Source organism: Lolium perenne, chromosome 6 (genome assembly GCF_019359855.2).
Source record: "Lolium perenne isolate Kyuss_39 chromosome 6, Kyuss_2.0, whole genome shotgun sequence".
In the NCBI taxonomy this organism is placed as follows: Eukaryota; Viridiplantae; Streptophyta; class Magnoliopsida; order Poales; family Poaceae; genus Lolium; species Lolium perenne.
The window spans coordinates 41,088,840-41,107,587 of record NC_067249.2 but is presented as its reverse complement, the minus strand read 5'-3'; the positions used below and the strand labels follow the sequence as shown (position 1 = coordinate 41,107,587).

At 44.3% G+C, this 18,748-nt stretch overlaps 1 protein-coding gene across 2 annotated transcripts; it reads right to left on the bottom strand.

The window, feature by feature from the left end:
- Window positions 1-1,621: 1,621 nt before the first annotated feature.
- On the bottom strand, window positions 1,622-17,950 carry LOC127308269 (uncharacterized). Of its 2 annotated transcripts, XM_071821609.1 has the most exons (20): window positions 17,528-17,950; window positions 16,424-17,066; window positions 16,224-16,310; window positions 13,549-13,595; window positions 13,021-13,130; window positions 12,065-12,165; window positions 11,199-11,291; window positions 9,222-9,287; window positions 9,028-9,111; window positions 8,854-8,922; window positions 7,221-7,280; window positions 6,526-6,597; window positions 3,327-3,434; window positions 3,093-3,169; window positions 2,752-2,835; window positions 2,488-2,602; window positions 2,325-2,414; window positions 2,186-2,251; window positions 2,017-2,112; window positions 1,622-1,833 (listed from the first exon to the last, which is right to left on the bottom strand). In XM_071821609.1, the coding sequence occupies exons 1-20, from the start codon at window positions 17,806-17,808 to the stop codon at window positions 1,708-1,710; spliced, it is 2,475 nt and encodes an 824-aa protein (XP_071677710.1). In that variant the 5' UTR covers window positions 17,809-17,950; the 3' UTR covers window positions 1,622-1,707. The 2 variants fall into 2 exon arrangements, with proteins under 2 accessions (XP_071677710.1, XP_051195014.1); XM_051339054.1 differs by lacking the exon at window positions 16,424-17,066 and having other exon boundaries at window positions 17,528-17,720.
- Window positions 17,951-18,748: the final 798 nt, after the last annotated feature.

Here is an 18,748-nt window from a genome sequence, read left to right as displayed (position 1 = left end):
GCTTGCATGTGGCCAGCCTTGCCGCACTTGTAACAGATTATCCGGGCGACCTCTGCCCCTGAGGACTCGCCCGTCCCTTACGTGACAGGAACCAGCGCCAAAGAGGCCGGATCCGCCCCTTGCGAATCACTACAGGTGGGTCTGTTGCGGCGCTGCCCTACCCCTCGAGCTGATTCATGCCCCCGCGCATTCAGAGGAGGGGGAGGGGAAGCGGTTGGTTGCGAGCATACCAGTTGTCCTCGCGGCACCGCTGGCCGGCGTTGGCCCTCTCCAGTTGCTATCGACGCTGCTCCTCCTACTCTCTATCAAGGCGATCTCGCAGATCGAGATCCCGCCGACGGCCCGCCGCCCCGGAGAAGTCCTCAAAGCTCCTCTTACCCCTGTTCCCCCCGCGCCAGTCACGGTCCATGGCGACGAGATGGAAGGATCTGTGGCCGGTGATTGGATCGGTCTCTGCAGACAGCACCTTGGGTCTTCCTCTGAAGTTGGCTAGGTCACGGTTTGCGGCAGGGAACCCTAAATGAGGTGCTAGGGTTTCGGGGCGCATCCAGAGCCACTTAAGAATGGTTGACTGGGGGTAGAAACATCACTCTCCCCCAGCAGAGTGATCCTCGCCGCACCTCTTTGCCATGGGACAGGTGGCAACCATTCGGGGCCTCTCCCTAGTTAGATGGGCTCATGGGCCCAGGAGCACCAGGCCCGGTAGCCCGCGGCCCAGGAGCAACACCATCATGGCCCAGGAGCGGGGGCGTGTCGTTCTCCCCGAACCCTAGCTCGGAGAGCCCCTCCCTGGCACGCAACGGCGCCTCCGGTGGAGGGATCACGACGGGGACCTCCCCAATCAGCACCATCGCGGGACCCTGCTGACGCGCCGACCGCACCCAGCGGCGGAAAACCGTCCAAGCTGAGGCAATCCCTGCCCCCCTCGCACCCCACCGAAGCCGCCAGCGATGGGACCGAAACCACGGAGCCCGACACCGGTAGCGCGCCGCAAGGACGCCCGTCCAACGAGCCCGCCGACCCCAGGACAGCCAACATCGTCACCAACTCCGGCGAGAGGAAGACCCCCAGCTTCCTCTGCCCAAGATGTGAGCGCGGAGCCTTCTCCTCTTCGCTAGCCGCGCCCTCAGCCTCCCCAACGCCCTCGTTAGCGAGGATCTCGAACCTGTTACCTCTCCTACGACCTCCCTTCGCCCACCAGAGCCGACCCCCTGGTCGCCTCGGCGAGGAGGCGCTGTCTCCCGGCGAGGAGCCCCTGGCGTGGCGACGTGCAGTGAGACACATCTTCGAAACAAGTTCACATCTTCGAAACAAGTTCACATCACGGATCGTAGCTATGTGTAGTGTCTCCCAAACTGGTACGTTGCCCTTCATCTATGTTTTCTATACGTTCTATACAGCTACTGACGTTGACCCATAAAAGAATCAAGCGCACAGATATCAGCCTTCTTTTATCTTTGGTATATATGCTCTTAGGGTGGAGAAATCCAGCAGTAAATATAACTCAGAAGACACGATCAACTGAGCACAGGTTGTGTGTGCTTCTCTGACCAGCTGCCATGTCACGTATTGATGCCACACTCCTCAAAAAGCATAACCCAGAATGTATGGACGGCACACAGAACCACTTGCACAAGCTTATATTGACCTTTGTTGTTATTTCTGAGTGTGTAAGTTTCCACATTGGGTTTTTAAACAACTGCTCACTTAATGCCATTCAATGACTTCCATATTTTTGTTAGTTTTTCCCGATGGTCGACCATTTTTTCTGGCATTTTTACCCTTTAGAAGCTTCAGTGCACTCTCAAGGGTAATCTTCTTTAGGTCTGCGGCCTGTCATCAGTCATATTCAATTCAAGGCCTTGTTAGACTTGCAATGAGAATTCCACATTAAAAACTATATAATTGTTATTGCATATAATTTATATTAAAGTTTCTTCATAACAAGTTAGCAACAATGCAAACAACACAGGAATCCCATTATCGTCTGATTTCCGATATTAACAAATATCGTACCTTTGGCACTGGAGCGAGGGTTCCCCTGTGTCGGATGCTAAATCCAGCGGTAGAATGTGTCATAAGTACTGGCTGCCCATCACCAGGATGTTTTCCCTGTTGGCAGCAACAACATCATGATTCCACTCGACAGTGCATACAACAAGCTAAGATTTATAGAAAAGTGTACCAGAATTTTCGGATACTGCAATAGCTCAATTGCATCTTCGATAGTGACAGAGTCAACATCTTTGACCTAAAAAAAGCATGTTAAAAGATATCGGTGTTAAGTCTCTAAATGGAAAATTTTCAAAGAATGTATTAGTTACCTTAGAAAGAGGAGCTCTCTTTTGAGAAGCTCCTTTTCTATCCTCTCCAACCTGGATGTAGTAACCATAAGGACCTTGTTTCAAGAAGACCTGTAGAACGAGCAAAATATTATACACACTAGTGCATGAGAAATAAAGCAAGATACATTAGACTGAGAAAAACCTTTTCACTTGTATCGGGCATGAGACCAAGTAACCTAGGCTCAAAAGACCTTGGAGTTTCCTCGGAGGCTTCATTTTCATCATCTTCATCACATGATAATATGCGAGCAATGTACCTATCATAATTAGTTTAGTCATTAGGTTTGACTGATACTGTCCTTGCAATAAAAGTATGACGATACAGGAGAAAACAAGGATTTACAGCAGAGTTTAAGCTCAACTTCAAGGCATTAAATGTTCATTAGAGAGGATAACGAGATCATACTTGCATTTTGGATGCCGATCACAGCCAATAAAATAGCCTTCACCGTACGTACTAACTTTGAATCTCAGGGTTCCTTCAGAACAACTGCAGATATCCAGCAAGCATGTTAAGTACTCCCTCCATTCCATATTATAAAACATATTATAATACTTGTTAGCAAACTAAATTGATTTGCCAAGATGTCTTATAATATGAAACAGAGTATTAAGAAACATGGTTAATGCATCACATGATAGGTAACATCGATGGTTTCCCATGCCAAATTAATCTGAACAAATTGTGCAAACATATATGTTTAGGGATGCCAAATTAGACTTCCTAAACAGCTTAACCAAAATTACCTAGGACAAATCCTACTATCACTGCCAAGGTCTCGAAAGAGGATAGAACAGAATTTCTCTTCGAGCATTCTCTCTACCTGCAACAAAGTGAGTAATCAAATGTCGATTCAAGTTACAACAGTGAAGCATCTTGCGATAGAAAACTTAGAGCGATAACCTCATGCAAGTACTACTTCTATGAGAATAAACATCTGGGTGCAACAGATATTTTCCCAGGTACCAAATAAACATTACCTTTCTGACATCCCATTGACTAGCATCTCTGCAATATTTGTTGAATCGTTCCCAGTAATCCTTCAGGAGGCCCTTCCATTCAGTTGACCCAGCAGAAACATTGTCTAGCTATTAATGTAGCGGAAAAGGAACATTAATAGGATTATTATACCAAAGAAAACTACTATTCCCACATCTTCTATTCAGCACATCATCCTCACCCATATTTAAGTCAAAGACCACTCCAGTTAGGAATCATATATCACATTGACTTCTTTATGATTATCGATCAAAGATTTTAAGAAAGGAAAAATAGTGATGCATACATTGTTCATGGTCGTGGGCTTATTCAACAAGCTCAATAGGAGAATGTGCACATGGAATAGGAGCTAACTTGCTGGAATGGGCTTTTTCATATTTGGGTTTGTTACATGCATATCTTCACATCTGGATAATTCAGATATGGTACTATCTTTAGTTGAATTTTGCATTAGATATCCCTAAAGACCACCGTATCCAAAGAATAACAAAAACAAAATTAACCAAATACCTAAAGACCACCCTATCCAAACAGGCTTATTGACATATTTGGATATGTCCAAAGAATATACATTCTCGCGATTTGTCTCCAAAGACTAACGGAAATTGCATCCAAAATACAAATTGGATTATGAATAGAGTCGGGAAGCATAATTTTTCATTGGATTAAGTATTCCGTTTTTTTAAATATAAGTAAAGGAACAATGGCTGAACAAAAACAAATATTTCTAGAGTTTCTCCCGTCTTGTATTTCCATCATGAATAATGATGAAAACCTTTTTCTCCTTCTACACAATTCATTTTATAATAGCCTGTTTCAAATGCTGAGTGCAACTCAGGGTTGCACATGCGCACATGACCAAAAATTGAGTACGTGGACTTTAATTTATCGCACAACTACTTGTTTCAAAAAAATTATGTCAGCTTGACATAACAAGTTTTCCCATCGGGGATACAGAATTATAATTCCTAAATTATTCTGCGGCCATAATGCTGGCTGAAAATTACTCAATTTTGCATATTTTGAACATATCTGGATAATATATTTATTAATATTCTTTAAAGAAAGAAAAAAATTATGAACACAGTTACAATCTTTCTTTTATAAGTATGTGGATCTCACTTTCTAATAGTATTAACCTCCAGATTTCCTGGAATTTCATATTCACCTGAACCGACAGCTACTGAGGACATGACTTCTAGTGATACAACCACACAACGTACAGCATCGCCTCAAGCTGAAGCAGGTCTGGTCATGGGTGCTACGGCGGTGGGACAAGCCGGATTGGCTGCCCATGGGTGATACGGAGCTGCTGCAATGGTGGGCTTCCAGGCTGTGCCCCTCCTCGACATAGCGGGATCTGTGGACCGTCATCATCTTTGTGTTTTGGTGCATATGGAGCCACAGGAATGACATAGTTATCAATACTTCTTGTTTACTGCTATTATGTGTGAACCTGCATATTATGTATGTTCTATAAGGTCCACACGTGTTTTCTGATTTCAATACTTCTTGTTTTCTGATTTTGCATTTCATAGTATTCAAACTCATTGGTTGAGCCTAAAAGCAGAGAAGCAAATGATTGAGATACATGTTTTACTCAATGTCCAGCAAAGCTGATGATACATCCTGCCGGGCCACAATGCATCCAATGAGCAGATGTTGAATTATTTCCTGTTCTTCGTGTGGTAGGCCACGCCTCTGCAACCTGTCAGCAGTCCAGCACATATTCCTCGTGAAGAATTTGCAGCCATCGTGAGCCCTGGAACGCCAAACATGTGTCGGGGCTGGCGCCCTCGTCGTGCCAGCAAAGCAAGTGGCATAAGCTGACTTTGCCGAGAACACCCCATCACTAGACCATCTCCACACTAAGGGGTCTTCCTACTCTGGGATCAACTGGACGTTGGCAAGGAGATGCCACAGATGGAAGAATTCTAGCACGGCCGCTTCGCTCAAATCCGGACTGTGGTCCCTCAGGCACTCTCCACCTAGGCTCTCCTTCACCGAACGAGCATTGGCCCTACGTGTTGAGAACTTGAGATCAAAACAATGAGGTTGGGCGCTATGTCAGTCAACCGTGCAGCATTGAGCCAAAGGTTCCTCCAGCACCAGGCTCTCTTCCCATTTCCGAAACCACGCAGGTAGCCGACTCGAAAAGAGCGTGATTGCTCCGGAATCTGGATGTTGAACTCCGACCACGCCTGGTCGGATAAACCCACTGAATCCATGCCCATCTACATCGAAGGACCAGGTTGAGGAGGCGAAGATTAGGCAACTCTAATCCTCCGTTGCACTTTGGAGAGGCTACCTTATCCCACGCGACCAAGCAATGGCCTCCATTGACGTCGCACCAACCCTTCCATAAAAAGGCCCGGCAAATCTTCAACAGTGCCTCGGGAACTTTGGACGGTATGGAAAGGGACATCATGGCGTGTACTGCGGTGGTGCTCAGTTTAGTCTGAACGAGGATTGTCCTCTCTCCATGGTTAAAGCTAACCACGGTTACAGCCGGTTCGCTGCACTATCCACCACTGGCTGGAGCTGGGCAGCAGTTGGCTTGCCCAACCCTAATGGCAGGCCCAAATAGGAGACACTTCTGTTGACTGTCCAAATTCATGGGACAGCCACTACTTCTATAGTATAGTATAAGCTAGTTGCATTGGACCAATGCACTGTAGCAGTAGCCCTTTTCGCTATAAGAGGGGTACCTCCATATGTGAAAAGAAGGGTTATTTCTGTGATGTAAAGGAGTACATGGGAGATAAAGGAGTATATTTCCGAGAAATGAAAATCTTTCTTCTGGTTTCCTTTAGTTTGGAAAGTTCAGAAATAGCTAATTTCAGTTTTGTTTAGAGTTGCTGAAATGATTGAAGGAAACATGAGGATTTTATTTGCGCTCCTTTTCAGTCATATTTAACTAGAAAAGTAGGGTCTGTGGTACCCACCTAAAACCCCTGTTGAAACAGGTCTTCGGTAGCTAGTATCTCAGAGCTGGGTTATTTTCAGCTCCAGACTTTCAGTTGTGAAATTTCTGCACAAATTAAAGGTACCCATCTCATCGAAAGGTCTGGCCAAATTAATGGTATATCACCAGCTAAGCTAGTTTCTTAAACCATAGTAAAGAACAAGTATATAGAAGAAAATGTACACATTAGCTATCGGCTGAACAATGTTTAGTACCTCAGCCTCCATGTTAGCGGTAGATCTGTAATCGGCGATCTCAGAGAAAAGATGCGAAAGAAATGCTGAGACCTGAGAAACAGATGGCATTGAACATATGTCAAAACAAGGCACAAGAAAAACTGAAATAAGTTTATAATAAGCTACCTCAGCTAGGTGAACTGAAACAATGCCCCAAACACAGGCTAAAACCATATGGACAAAAAATAAATTGCAGAAAAAATTAAATAATTGGTGAGGTGTAATTGGGCATTTGCAAAACCATGAAACATTTACCTTGTAAAAGAGAGAAAATGGTATGAAGAGCAACATAAAAAGGTTTCAGCGACTTAATACACCTTTATTAGAGTCATGAGAAAGATTAATAAAGGTACAATTACAAAGCATTGTTACAATGTTACCAATGCACCGTCATTCAAGATAATACTCCCTCCGTTCACTATTATAAGATGGTTTAGATATTTTAACGTGGACTACATTCGGACTGAAATGAGTGAACCTACACACTGAAACGTCTAGATACATGCATTTAGTAAAAAAAACTTAAAACATCAGAGGGAGTATAATACAAAAGCAATGCCCGTAGCTGTCAGCATTATTTCTGTTTAAACCAACATAATGGATTTCAGATGACATCACAAAAAGAAGATGATATTTGTAGATGGGTGAAGATCAGATCATGAATAAGAACATACCATTCGACCACGGAATTCAGGGTGCAAAACTCGACTTTCAATTGTCACGTATTTCCGGTCCTGGATGTCACAAGTATGGAAAAATAAACACATATCCATTTTCCCAAGTAGTTGCTAATGAATGAAAAAGTACCGCCAATGGTGAGGCTTCCGTGCGGCGGTTAGCGTATTAGGAAAAAACGCATCGGCCCCTTAGTCAGCGATCACATCCCCACGAAGGGAGTCAGGAGGCAGCGCCTAGAGTAAAAAGAGGAGGAGCAGGTCGTCGCCATCGCCGCGTGACGCAGCGGGGGAGGTCGTCGCCGTTGCCGAGCACGGAGCCGTGCGGGAGGCCGTCGCCGCCACCGAGTACGAAACAGCGCTCGAGCTCGTCGTCGCCGTTGAGCACGGGGCAGCGCTGGGGCCGCCCTCTCCGCCGAGCACGGAGCCATGCGGGGGGCCGCCATCAGCGCGTGACACAGCAGGGAGGTCCTCGTCGCCGCCGAGCACGGAGCAGCGCGTGAGGACTTCACCGCCGCCGAGCACGGAGCAGCATCGGACGCCGTCGCCGCCGCCAAGCACGCAGGAGCACTAGAAATCGCTGCCTACTCTAAGCATGGAGCTACCATGAAGACCACGGCCGCAGCTTTGTGAGAGGAACTGTTCGGAGCCCATGGCCATAGAGGAAGAATGACTGCAAGAGCTAATTATCCAGGCAATTAGGACTAATTATTCCGGCAATCAAGCTTAATCAATCTGATAATTACGCTATTAACCTGGCAGTTTTGACCCGATTAATATGGCTACAATTAACAATTGAACTTGGCAGCTATGCGTAACTAACCCGGTAATTGGTCTCTGTTAATCTGGAAATTAATAATGTCTTTTAAGGCCTAATTATCACATCAGCTATGAGTAATATGGCAGTTTTTCAATTAAACCGGACAATTGTGTCTAGTTAATTTGGTAATGATCTCTAAAGCATGTACTAGTAGTTGTTGTCAGAATCGCTGCACCATATCAGACCAAAAGAGATGCATGCACTCATAGCTTTTAGCCATCTTTTAATGATTTATTTTGCATGGCCTGCCTGTGCAATCGATTCGATTCATTCCTAGACTGCCAAGCTGCTGCTACGTCTGCGCTCAGCTGTTTCTGAAAGAGACCCGCGTGCACGTTTTTTGGGCTGGTAGTAATTAGCTGCTTCACTAGCCGCCGCACGAAACGACTTATGTGCGGCACCGCCGCGTAGCAAGGCCCATGAACGAAACTAGAAACTGGAGCATGGTGAATCCCTCAACTTTGGTAACTCTTGGGCTCGGCCATGTGTTACTTTTCTCAAAACTTGTTACTCTACCTAATCGTGCATACTAGTAAGTAACCACTAACCATGGAGGCAGCCTATTATTAGTCTGTTGCCAGAACTCAGTCCGGGTTCTCAAAATACATGTGAGCTTTATGGTGCCCATGTGCAGCGCTCCAGGGGGGGGGGGGGGGGGGGGGGCAACATGAGCCAACCAACCAAAACATGTAATTCAGTAAGTATGCTCTCATGGGACTTCTAAAAAATCATCACACATTATAAGTAGCTACACAGCCATTCAAGGCAACAGGATGCATTTTGGGCATAACGATAAATAGCACATTACACTACCTGCAACACCCTCATTATAGAAGCGTATGTAGACGGCCTTCCAATTCCAAGTTCCTCCAGCTTTTTAATCTGGAGATTATAAGGACCAATGTAAAATTCAGTCAAAGAGAAAAGGAATGGGCAATGATAAGAGGAACAACGAGTGAAAAATCCAAACCAGAGGTTACTACTGACCAATGCACCCTCAGAATAATGGGGCGGGGGTTTAGTATAGTGCTGCCCAATATGCACATTAACTGGAGAAACCAAATCCTTGATCTGAGAAAGAGATGTGCTATGACATGGTTGAATGATGGCCAGCAATATGTGGTCACATAAAAAAAAGGTACAGAAAAGGTATGGTCAGAGACAAATCAGCTGCTACCAACCTCTAATTTGGACAAGGCCTCAAAATTATCCTGATGCGCAGCTTCTCCTTCAGGATTATCAATATCCTGCAAGGAACACAGTCTCATTAGTGGGTTTAATAAGCTCATAATACTGAACGCTGGGCACGGTACTTCTGTAAAATACAACCATCTTCTATCCATGCAAAAGCTTAACCGTCGGCTCCTTTAAGGAAAAACTAGAAGCTTATGCATAACACTAAAAGTTAGAGATACTGATGAATCAGAAGAAATTCGTGCATTTAAGAAACGGTAAGTGAAGAGGCATCCTTTGGAGAAAAAGAGATAACGAGCTCCAGCAGGGAATGAATGAAAATTTACATGGTCACGCGCAACACGAGACAAAACAAACTTGATATAGAGAAGCTATTCAGTAAATTTAGGGTGAAAAAGGGCATATTTTATTCCCAAGCATAATAAAAATAGCGAATTTGTGCAGAACAAAATTGCATCAGTCAAAGATAAAACTTCAGATAAGTTCAACAAGAAACATCATAATAGACTAGTGAGTTAAGGATCAACTGATCAAACTTAGCAACGCATAATAGAGTGTGTACTTTACAAATTCACACCATAAATGAGTCAATACTAGAGTTATAATATAGTGCATATTTTAATTATCATGTTGAATTTGTACAAAATGAAAAACTAGCCAGCAAGGACCTGCTGAAAAAATGTCAATTTCTCCTAACAGGCCAAAATTGGTTTTCAAAAACAATACCAGTTCAGAGTACATACTTCTGACCATTAAGCACACCCTGGTTACATTTTATGCACAGTACATGTATTATACTTGCTGCATGCAATGCGAGCATTAGGTGTCCTTTTTCGAAACACCAGAGAATTATTTTTTCGGAAAACTGGAAAAGTCAATCCGAGAGATTTATAGCCAACTTCTGGAAATCAGTTACACAAAGAAGAAAAGGCAACAGAGGTATCATATTTCATATATTCCATAAGTATTGCCAACATTATGATTTGTACAATTTTGAGACATAATGAAGAATACTGAATTTTCTCTTGATCCCTGTATTCTCATTTTATCTGAATCTAAGTGAGAATGTACTTTTCGCTGGACATGGTGTTTCTGCTCCCCAGCTCATTTGCTCATGTATGGATAGTAAAATCGAAACAAATAGTAAACCAAATAAAAAATAATAATTTTTGGTATAGTGAGAATCAACATGTGTTCTAACTGCACGCCAAAATTCCCCAAGAAAAGGCGTAGATAAAGGTCTGTGCAAAAAAAAAGACAAATCCGAATGCTCTAAAAAGCACCAGATTTCTTTTTTTGCACAGACCATCATGCATGTTATTTCTCTGCAAATGTTGCATGCAATTAAAACACATCTCATGTTTGTTGTAAAAAGAATTGAGCTATGAGCTCGGGTTCAGATGTGGATTTTCGCTTTCATCTCTATTTATAGCGAAAGAAGAGAGGACACTTGCCCATGTCAAGCTAGGCAAGGCAGAAAAGAAAGAAACTCCTTAAATTCAACTCGATGGATTGCCACCCCTTGGAAGAGGGGTAGAGAGCCTAACAACTTCAAGTATTAGAGAGAACTGAAGCTTTTCATATCATAACTACTTAGCTTATTGCCCGCAAAATTAACTATACAAAACCTAGTCACATTTATATCATGCAGCACCCACTGACAACCTCCTTTGCTGTTTGTGTGGAGCATTTCATGTTGTAACAGCTATAAACCAAATTAAGGTTATGTAGATGATAAAGGCCAAAGCAATCATATAATCATCCCTTGAAGAATGAAATAATATCTGTAGTGAGACTAATACAACATATTTTCTACTCAATCTACTCATGGGCAGACCAAAGTATCATAAAGGAAAGTGTGGAAGGCTACATTAGGAGAAAATCAACATATTTCCTTACCTAGGCAAACATAACTGAGCTAACAGAGGATAAATAAAATTAGATAAAGTAAATTTAGAACTTACCTCATAGATGGCTTGGTAGCCCTTGAAGTCAAGCCTCGATGCAGATGAATGAAAGGTCATGTCTCCTTCAGGGTTACCAATATCAACTTGGATCTACAATGCAATTATAAGCAAAAGTGCAAAACTAAGCATAAAATTTATAGAATAAAAAAATTGAAAATCAAAATCAAAAAGGTTCATGGGTAAGGCATTTCACTTCTATGGCTAGCATGGTCAGCCTTCTATACTTGCTTGGTGTTTCCATAAGATGGTTTGGTGAAAGTTGTGAAAAGAGTGCTTAGCTGATAACAAAAGGAAAAGAACCAACACGACAATTTGGCAAAAAGACTGACACGACAATTTTGGCATGAACACAAAGTTCCTTTAAAAAAATGAAAATACTGTGCTCAGTTCTTTTCTCGAGATGAATGAGGTAACTCTGCAAATGAAAGGGGGAAAACAGAACATAGGTTTGCTTGATTAGATGCCAACTTACAAATCCCTCTTAATTACAATACATATTATGATTTTCAAAGCCAGCTCAGAGGAGTTTTTATTACCTACTGTCAACTGGACCAACAAAGATAATATACACATGTGAGCGGCACCCTACCCATGCGCTGCAAACTTGTTGATCAGATTTCTTTCAAACATAAAGCACGTGTTATTCACAGTTTTTAATGAGGAAAAATAGAGGGCTGATATACTACTTGCATTCTCAAATCTTAAAAACAAGCTACAGTGACATTCTTTGATCTAGATAAACCTAGGTTGTGTAAGACATTACTGTAGACAATATAGCTTTGTAAAGATAATGATAATAAAATTTAAAGAATGTAGTATAATAATAAAAAACAGGTAAAAAGTGAAGTTAAACAGTAACCAACCAGCTCAGTTCTTGAAGCTTCCATTTGGCAAGCCATTGTTCTTCTCCATATCAGAGTGTACAGTTTTAAACAATCCTCATCGAGTATTCCAACCAAAGATGCTGCAATAGATATGATTGAATTATATACATAAAAAAACCAAACACTATAATGCACAAGTACATTCAAGTAAGAACAAGAGATGCTACAGAATATTTGCCAAAAAAACAAAAGAAAACATTAGCAACTCTTGATTCTGAATATGAAAAATGCTTCAGGTGCTTTCAGTCCTACAGCGCATGCAGACTTCAAGCATACCCATAGCCCATTATCAAGGGATCTATCATAAAGCATGATAGCAAATTCAGCTAAAAAAACAGATGGAAAAACCTTATTTATTATTAATCAAGGTTATGGTAGTTGTGGAGCAGCAGGTTTATAACAACTTAAAAGGAACTAGGAAAACTACTCAAATACACAATGTCTATATATACTAGAAGAAGTTCGGCCAACAGGTTGCAGGCCTTCGTTGCTGCCGCCGTCAACACAGGAAGAGAGAAGGATGGGCCGAAGGTGCTACGGTTTGTGATCGCCACTGGAAGCAATACAGGTCGGAGGAAGGGAACAAATATCTAGCCCAATGGCCCCAAAAATCCTGCAATGGTCTTTGCCTTCGTTAACCAAGTGCTAGCTTGGTGGCTTGTGCTCTTGTGCTGAGCCGAGCCCACCCGGGTTCGAATCCCCTCCGTAGCGGTAATTCGCTGGAGGGGCAGACTAAAACAGGTTATCATCCGTAGCGGTAATTCTCTGGAAAGTCTGATCCTACATAACAATGTGTAGCCAAGACAGGGATCGTTCCCCCGTTGGTCAACGTTTTTTATCTATTTTATTAGATTGAGTTTCTTGTTGATTTATTTGATAGTGCAGCATCCGTAATCAGTAAACTGTAAACACAAAGCTACAGATGGGTTTATTACATGGCAACCTCCTTATGTTGGTGGGCCTTATAGCTTCATGGGCTTCTTGAGCATTTTTCACCCTCTTCAAGTACTTACTGCAATCCTCTGTTGCATAATGCTCGCCATACCTAGAACAAATACTTGTTAACCAGAATGGAGGACCCATGTGGCATACTGATAAACAGGAAGGTACAATGCTCAACTCCAAAGAAACTGATTGTCTCAAACTAGCTTCTAGAGAAAGACAGGATCAGACAGTAAAAAATACAATTTCATAAAATGATACCAGAAAGCTCCCCAGCCCTCTTGATTGAAGAGCTCTAAATATTTACTAATATGAAACACTGTCTTACACAATACCCATCCCATAAATCCTGGACAATGAGAAAAAAACATACTTCCACTTTGTCAAATTGATCACTCAAACACTAAATCCAGATTATTGGGCACTACATAACTACGAAGTAAACATGAAACAGGATAGACTAGCAATCCTGAAAAAAACTCAGTAAAATAGGCTTGATAACATGTTCCAGTTGAGTATACCTTTCTTTTACTAATGAACGAATATCTTTTGCCGTTCCATCAGAAATCTTAAAGGGAAAAGACAGAATAAACAAGTGAGACAGAAATTTCAGGCTATTAAAACGGGTATTACATCACACTGATAACTGAGGAATAGAAAGTAATATCATGCATGCACACACCACACAAATTGTCGCCAAGATTGAGTTAATGCTCATATACACCCATGATGTGTTTCATGCAATGAAGTCAAGCTAAAATTACACCTAGCTCAACTTGGGTGGGTGAATGGAGGCACAATCCCACCATCTAAGTTCCATTCATCACCTCTTGAACTCAGGTACATATTTAATTTTTTATTAACATGAACATGAGTTCCTCCTACATGTTCATTTGTAAACTGTAACATTAGTACTGTAGCTACCTAGGGTCCTACAAATACATAAATCAAACGAAGTAGTGAGAACAGCAAGACTGAAACAATAGAGCAGACGGTTTATTTGGGATAGCACTTACTACGGCCTGTCGACCTCTATTTTCCCGATCAGATCTTTGATCATAGCATCAAGCTGGTGTTATGTGGCTGCTAGGGTTTGGGAGGGAGAGAGAGAGCTGCGAGGGCGCGAGAAGGCCGGCCGGGAGCCTTTTGCCCACGGCCGGGCAAGAGGGAAGGGATTTCCTTCTTAATTCTTGCTTGATTAGATTGATACATCTCCTCTTCATATATAGAGAGGTTTACTTGACTCCCAAGCAAGGCTTACTTGACCCCTAAGCAAACCATAAGACTAACGGGCCCAGGCCCATGACTTACTCTAACACTACACCCCACCTGGACATGCAGCTCGTCCTCGAGCTGCAACCTAAATAAACCATGACTCGACGCAACACAACCCTAATACCTAAAAACGAGTCTTTTACATCTCGGCTTGTTTTATTACTCTCAACCTAAAATAGACTGGGACGCTTTATTGTTGACCCCTGAACATAAAGTGGACACCATCCGCCCGTCGGACGTGCACCTGTACAACCACCTGGATCCCATGGAAACCAGCGGGACAAAAGGAGCCTGCGCGGCGGCCGGCGGCGGAATGCAGTGGTGCTACGCGGTGCGCTCCTGTCGGTGACACCATGCCTTCTCCCCGCCGGATGACTGTCGATGGCGCAGACTTTGAGGTCGCTGCCCGTGGGAAAAACAACATGTCCGCCGCCCGTGGGGGAAACCGCACGCCCAAGATCCCCAACGCAGCGGACGAGATCGAGGTCCGTTGCGCAACGAAGCGCAACTTGGAGGAGCTGCAGCTGCAGATCACGCATCTCCCGCACACGCCGACGCACTAGGAGGCCGCGCGCAGCAGCCTGCAGCCTCACCGCCGCCGACACGTGGCGGATAGCGATCCAAGCCGGAAGCGGTGATGGCGACGGAGGGAAACGGACCTGGTGGAAGGGCATCCCAGGCGGTGTCGATGTAGAGCCCGGGGCCAAGGTCGCTCCCATACCGTCGAAAGGCAGGGATGTTGTCGGTGGCGGCGGCAGCCGCTGCTGCGGTGTTGGTGGCAACGACAGCAGTTGCTGCTGTTGCAGCTGCCCACCGAACGGCAGGGACATTGTCGGTGAGGACAGCAGCTGCAGCGGCGGTGTTGGTGGAGGCGGTAGCTGCTGCTGTTGCTGCTGTAGCGTCCCGGTGGGGAAGAAGGCGGCCGACTGCTGGAGAAGAGGGACCCCCGGCGCCGAGGTATGGCCCGGCCCGGAGATGGTGGACAGTGGCAGCGGGGACTGCAGCAGCCCAACGTCGGGTGGCGGCGACGACAGCAGCAGCGTCGGCTGCAGCGGCCCGGCGATCGCGGCGGAGGCCGCCTGGTGCGTCGGCTGCCACGGCAGCAGCGCCGCCGGCGGCGGCGGCCCGTAGGGACCGGCCAGGAAGAGGCAGATCTCCTGGACAGCAGTGGTGAGATCGCGGAGGGCTGTGGTGATCTCCGCTAGGGAGAGAACGGCGGGGACTTCGGAGTGCGGCGGCGGCGGGTGGGAAGAACTCGGTGGAGGACTGGACATGATCGAACCCGGGAAAGCTGATACCAAGTGTTATGTGGCTGCTAGGGTTTGGGAGGGAGAGAGAGAGCTGCGAGGGCGCGAGAAGGCCGGCCGGGGGCCTTTTGCCCACGGCCGGGCAAGAGGGAAGGGATTTCCTTCTTAATTCTTGCTTGATTAGATTGATACATCTCCTCTTCATATATAGAGAGGTTTACTTGACTCCCAAGTAAGGCTTACTTGACCCCTAAGCAAACCATAAGACTAACGGGCCCAGGCCCATGACTTACTCTAACAGCTGGGCTCTCTACTTAAAAGAATTATTTGAATATATCATTTAGTCTGTAAAAATAAGCTTTTGCCTCCTATCTAAGGATTAGTATTACCAGTTTGTCAGCAAGAAACAGGATCATCCCACTCTGTAATCTCTCTACTTTTTCTGAGGGGCACGCTCCCCTTAAAGCCATCGTGCCATGTGGAATATTTCTCTACAGTTAGTTCACTTGCATGTACAGGCACCAGTTTAATCATCTTTGGTCTGAATGCACCCATTTTAACCCACAAACAGACTACACAGAACAGATTAATAGTGTGTTTTATCCTGCCTACATGAGACATTTATGAACAGCAAGACTAATTTGTTAATCAACTTAAAGTAGGATGGTACCTACATGATACCCATCTGTTCTGAGGTACGTTATTAAGCCTGTTGCTTGTTCTGAAGAAAGACTGATCCCTTCATAAAGCTTTTGGGCTACCTACAGTCACATAGTGAGTCATGCAAGTCAATAGATTGCTACACGTAAATGGTAATAATATAATAGTAAAGCACGATATATATGCATCTGAGCTGTTATTAAGTATAAACAACCTCCACAGTATACCATGCAGCAAACTGTAGTTTGTTTGCTGCATCCTGCTGAAGGCTGGATGTTATATATGGCATTGGAGGATTTTTGTGAATGTTGCTTCTCTTAACCCCTTTTACTTCAAATTGGCAAGAATAAATCCTCTTTTCTATAGCTTGTGCTTCTACTTGAGAGCTTATAGAAAGTTGATCCAACTTTTTTGAATTGAGATGCTTTATCCGGGATGTGAGGTATAGGCCTTTTGAAGACTGGGTTTTGAAGTCAGTATCAACAGTCCAATATTCCTGTGGGCGAAACTGTTCTACTTCAGTCTCTCGATCACATACAAGGGCCAAAGCTGCAGATTGGACTGGTCCAGCTGACTGACAACCAGGCAACTTCCTCCATAGAAGTGGTGATATGCCAAACCCAATCAAATTATCAAGGGATCGGCGAGCAAGATAAGCATTGACTAAGTCCATATCAATATATCTTGGAGACATTAAAGCTTTCTTAATAGCATCCTCTGTAATTTCATGGAAGACAACTCGTGAAACAGTAACATGGCAACCCAACGCGTTCTGCTGTTCAAGCATTTCTTTTATGTGCCAAGAAATTGCTTCACCCTCACGGTCAGGGTTAGATGCAAGAATCAAATTTTTTGCCCTGGAGACAAGAAATAAGCAAGTGTTAACAGAAAACAAATGGCAATGACTTCCTGAAAGCAGAGAAACTCAGCCTGGCAACTTGCACAGCGCAAGTTTAAAAAACATTATGTAGGACATAGAGTTAGCTCTAATATTAGTAAATAATTCACTTAAACAAATATACAGTCTGACACTTAGTATCGGGACAAAGCAGATCTAGAGAAAAATAATAGTAATAAATACAAGAACCATCGTGAGTGTAACTTTGTAAGTATGGAGCATCAGTTACTGAAGTTAAATGTTTGGGTTGATCTATTTCATAGTTACCAGATTCTCAATTCGCCACTTCCCCAAATCGGATTTGATATGACCCATAGAGTGAAAGAGTAATTAATTATGTGCCAGTGTCCAAGAGACAGAACTACCTATATGTCATGAAGGAAATGTGAACAATATTACTGATACTGGAGGAAAACATACCCTTTCAATGCTACTCTGATGCTCTTCAGGTGTGTCCAGGCAGCAGCAGGCACCTCCCATACCATTGTGAAGTCGTCCTCAGGGCGGACAGATCTTGCCCTTCCAGCTAGATCTCTCACGTGGCCATAGCTAGGCACTACTTCGTACATGTCCCCAAGGTATTTTTGAATAACTCTTGCTTTTGTAGCTGATTCAACCACAACAACTGATTTAGCTTTGGGGGGATACAGAGGTGTAAGTGGCTTCCTCTCACTGCCAGAACCATCAGTAGAGGTCTTCATTTGACTCTTGGCTAGAGCAGAGTCATTTCCTTTCGAAGATCTCTTGGGCCTAGTTAGTGTCTTTTTCTCTTCAGAACCACCAACCCCTTTATTTGATTTAGATGTGTCGGCCTTCTTCTCTTCTTGGTTCTTCACACCAGCTTTCTCAGTTGTCTTTCCTGCTGTTTTGCTAGTTTTAGCAGCTCTGCTCTTCTTCTTGGTAGATCTTTTCCTCTGGGCAGTGCCCTTTTTAGCATCTGTGCCGCTCATGCTGGACTTAGATGTGGAAGCCTCATCAGCGATGGCGGTGCTACACGCAGCCAGTGTGCTTTGCCGTCTCTCAGCAGATCCACGAAACAAATTTCCACCAACGCCCCAGTCTTCCCAATTCACATTCGGACTGCCGAACGAGCTCTTGCCATTTCTAATGGAAAACCTCAGCCTTTTACCGTACGCATTCGACAAGAACCGACAGCTACCAATGCTGCTGGCCTTCAAAGCCCCAAAGTGAAGCTGCAAAGGTGAAAACACATAGACCATACTCAGAGAATGATCCTTGTATGACCATGTTTATTTGACACGATCATGCCAAAAAACAGAATTAAAGCAAAAGGGGTGTTGACATCTTAATCGTAGTTGTGGGGTGTTAACAGAAACAGAGTTGATGCTGCAGAAGAAACACGAAATTACAAGTTGATTGGCGAATGGGAGGAGACGGAGGAAATTAGAAGTTGTTATGGCAATTAGACCTACTGCAATCGATGAGGAGGAGGCGAATGAGAGGGGGATTGTTACCATCGCGGTCGCCGGCGGCAGAAGCGGCTTGGTGCCGAGGGTGATAGCGTGGTGCAGGTAGCCGTGCGGGAGGAGGCGGCGGAGCTGGAGCGCCATTGCGAGGGGGCGGGGCCGGCGCTCAGGCGAGGAGGACCGTCGGGGGGGGGCTAGGGTTTTAGGCGGGAGA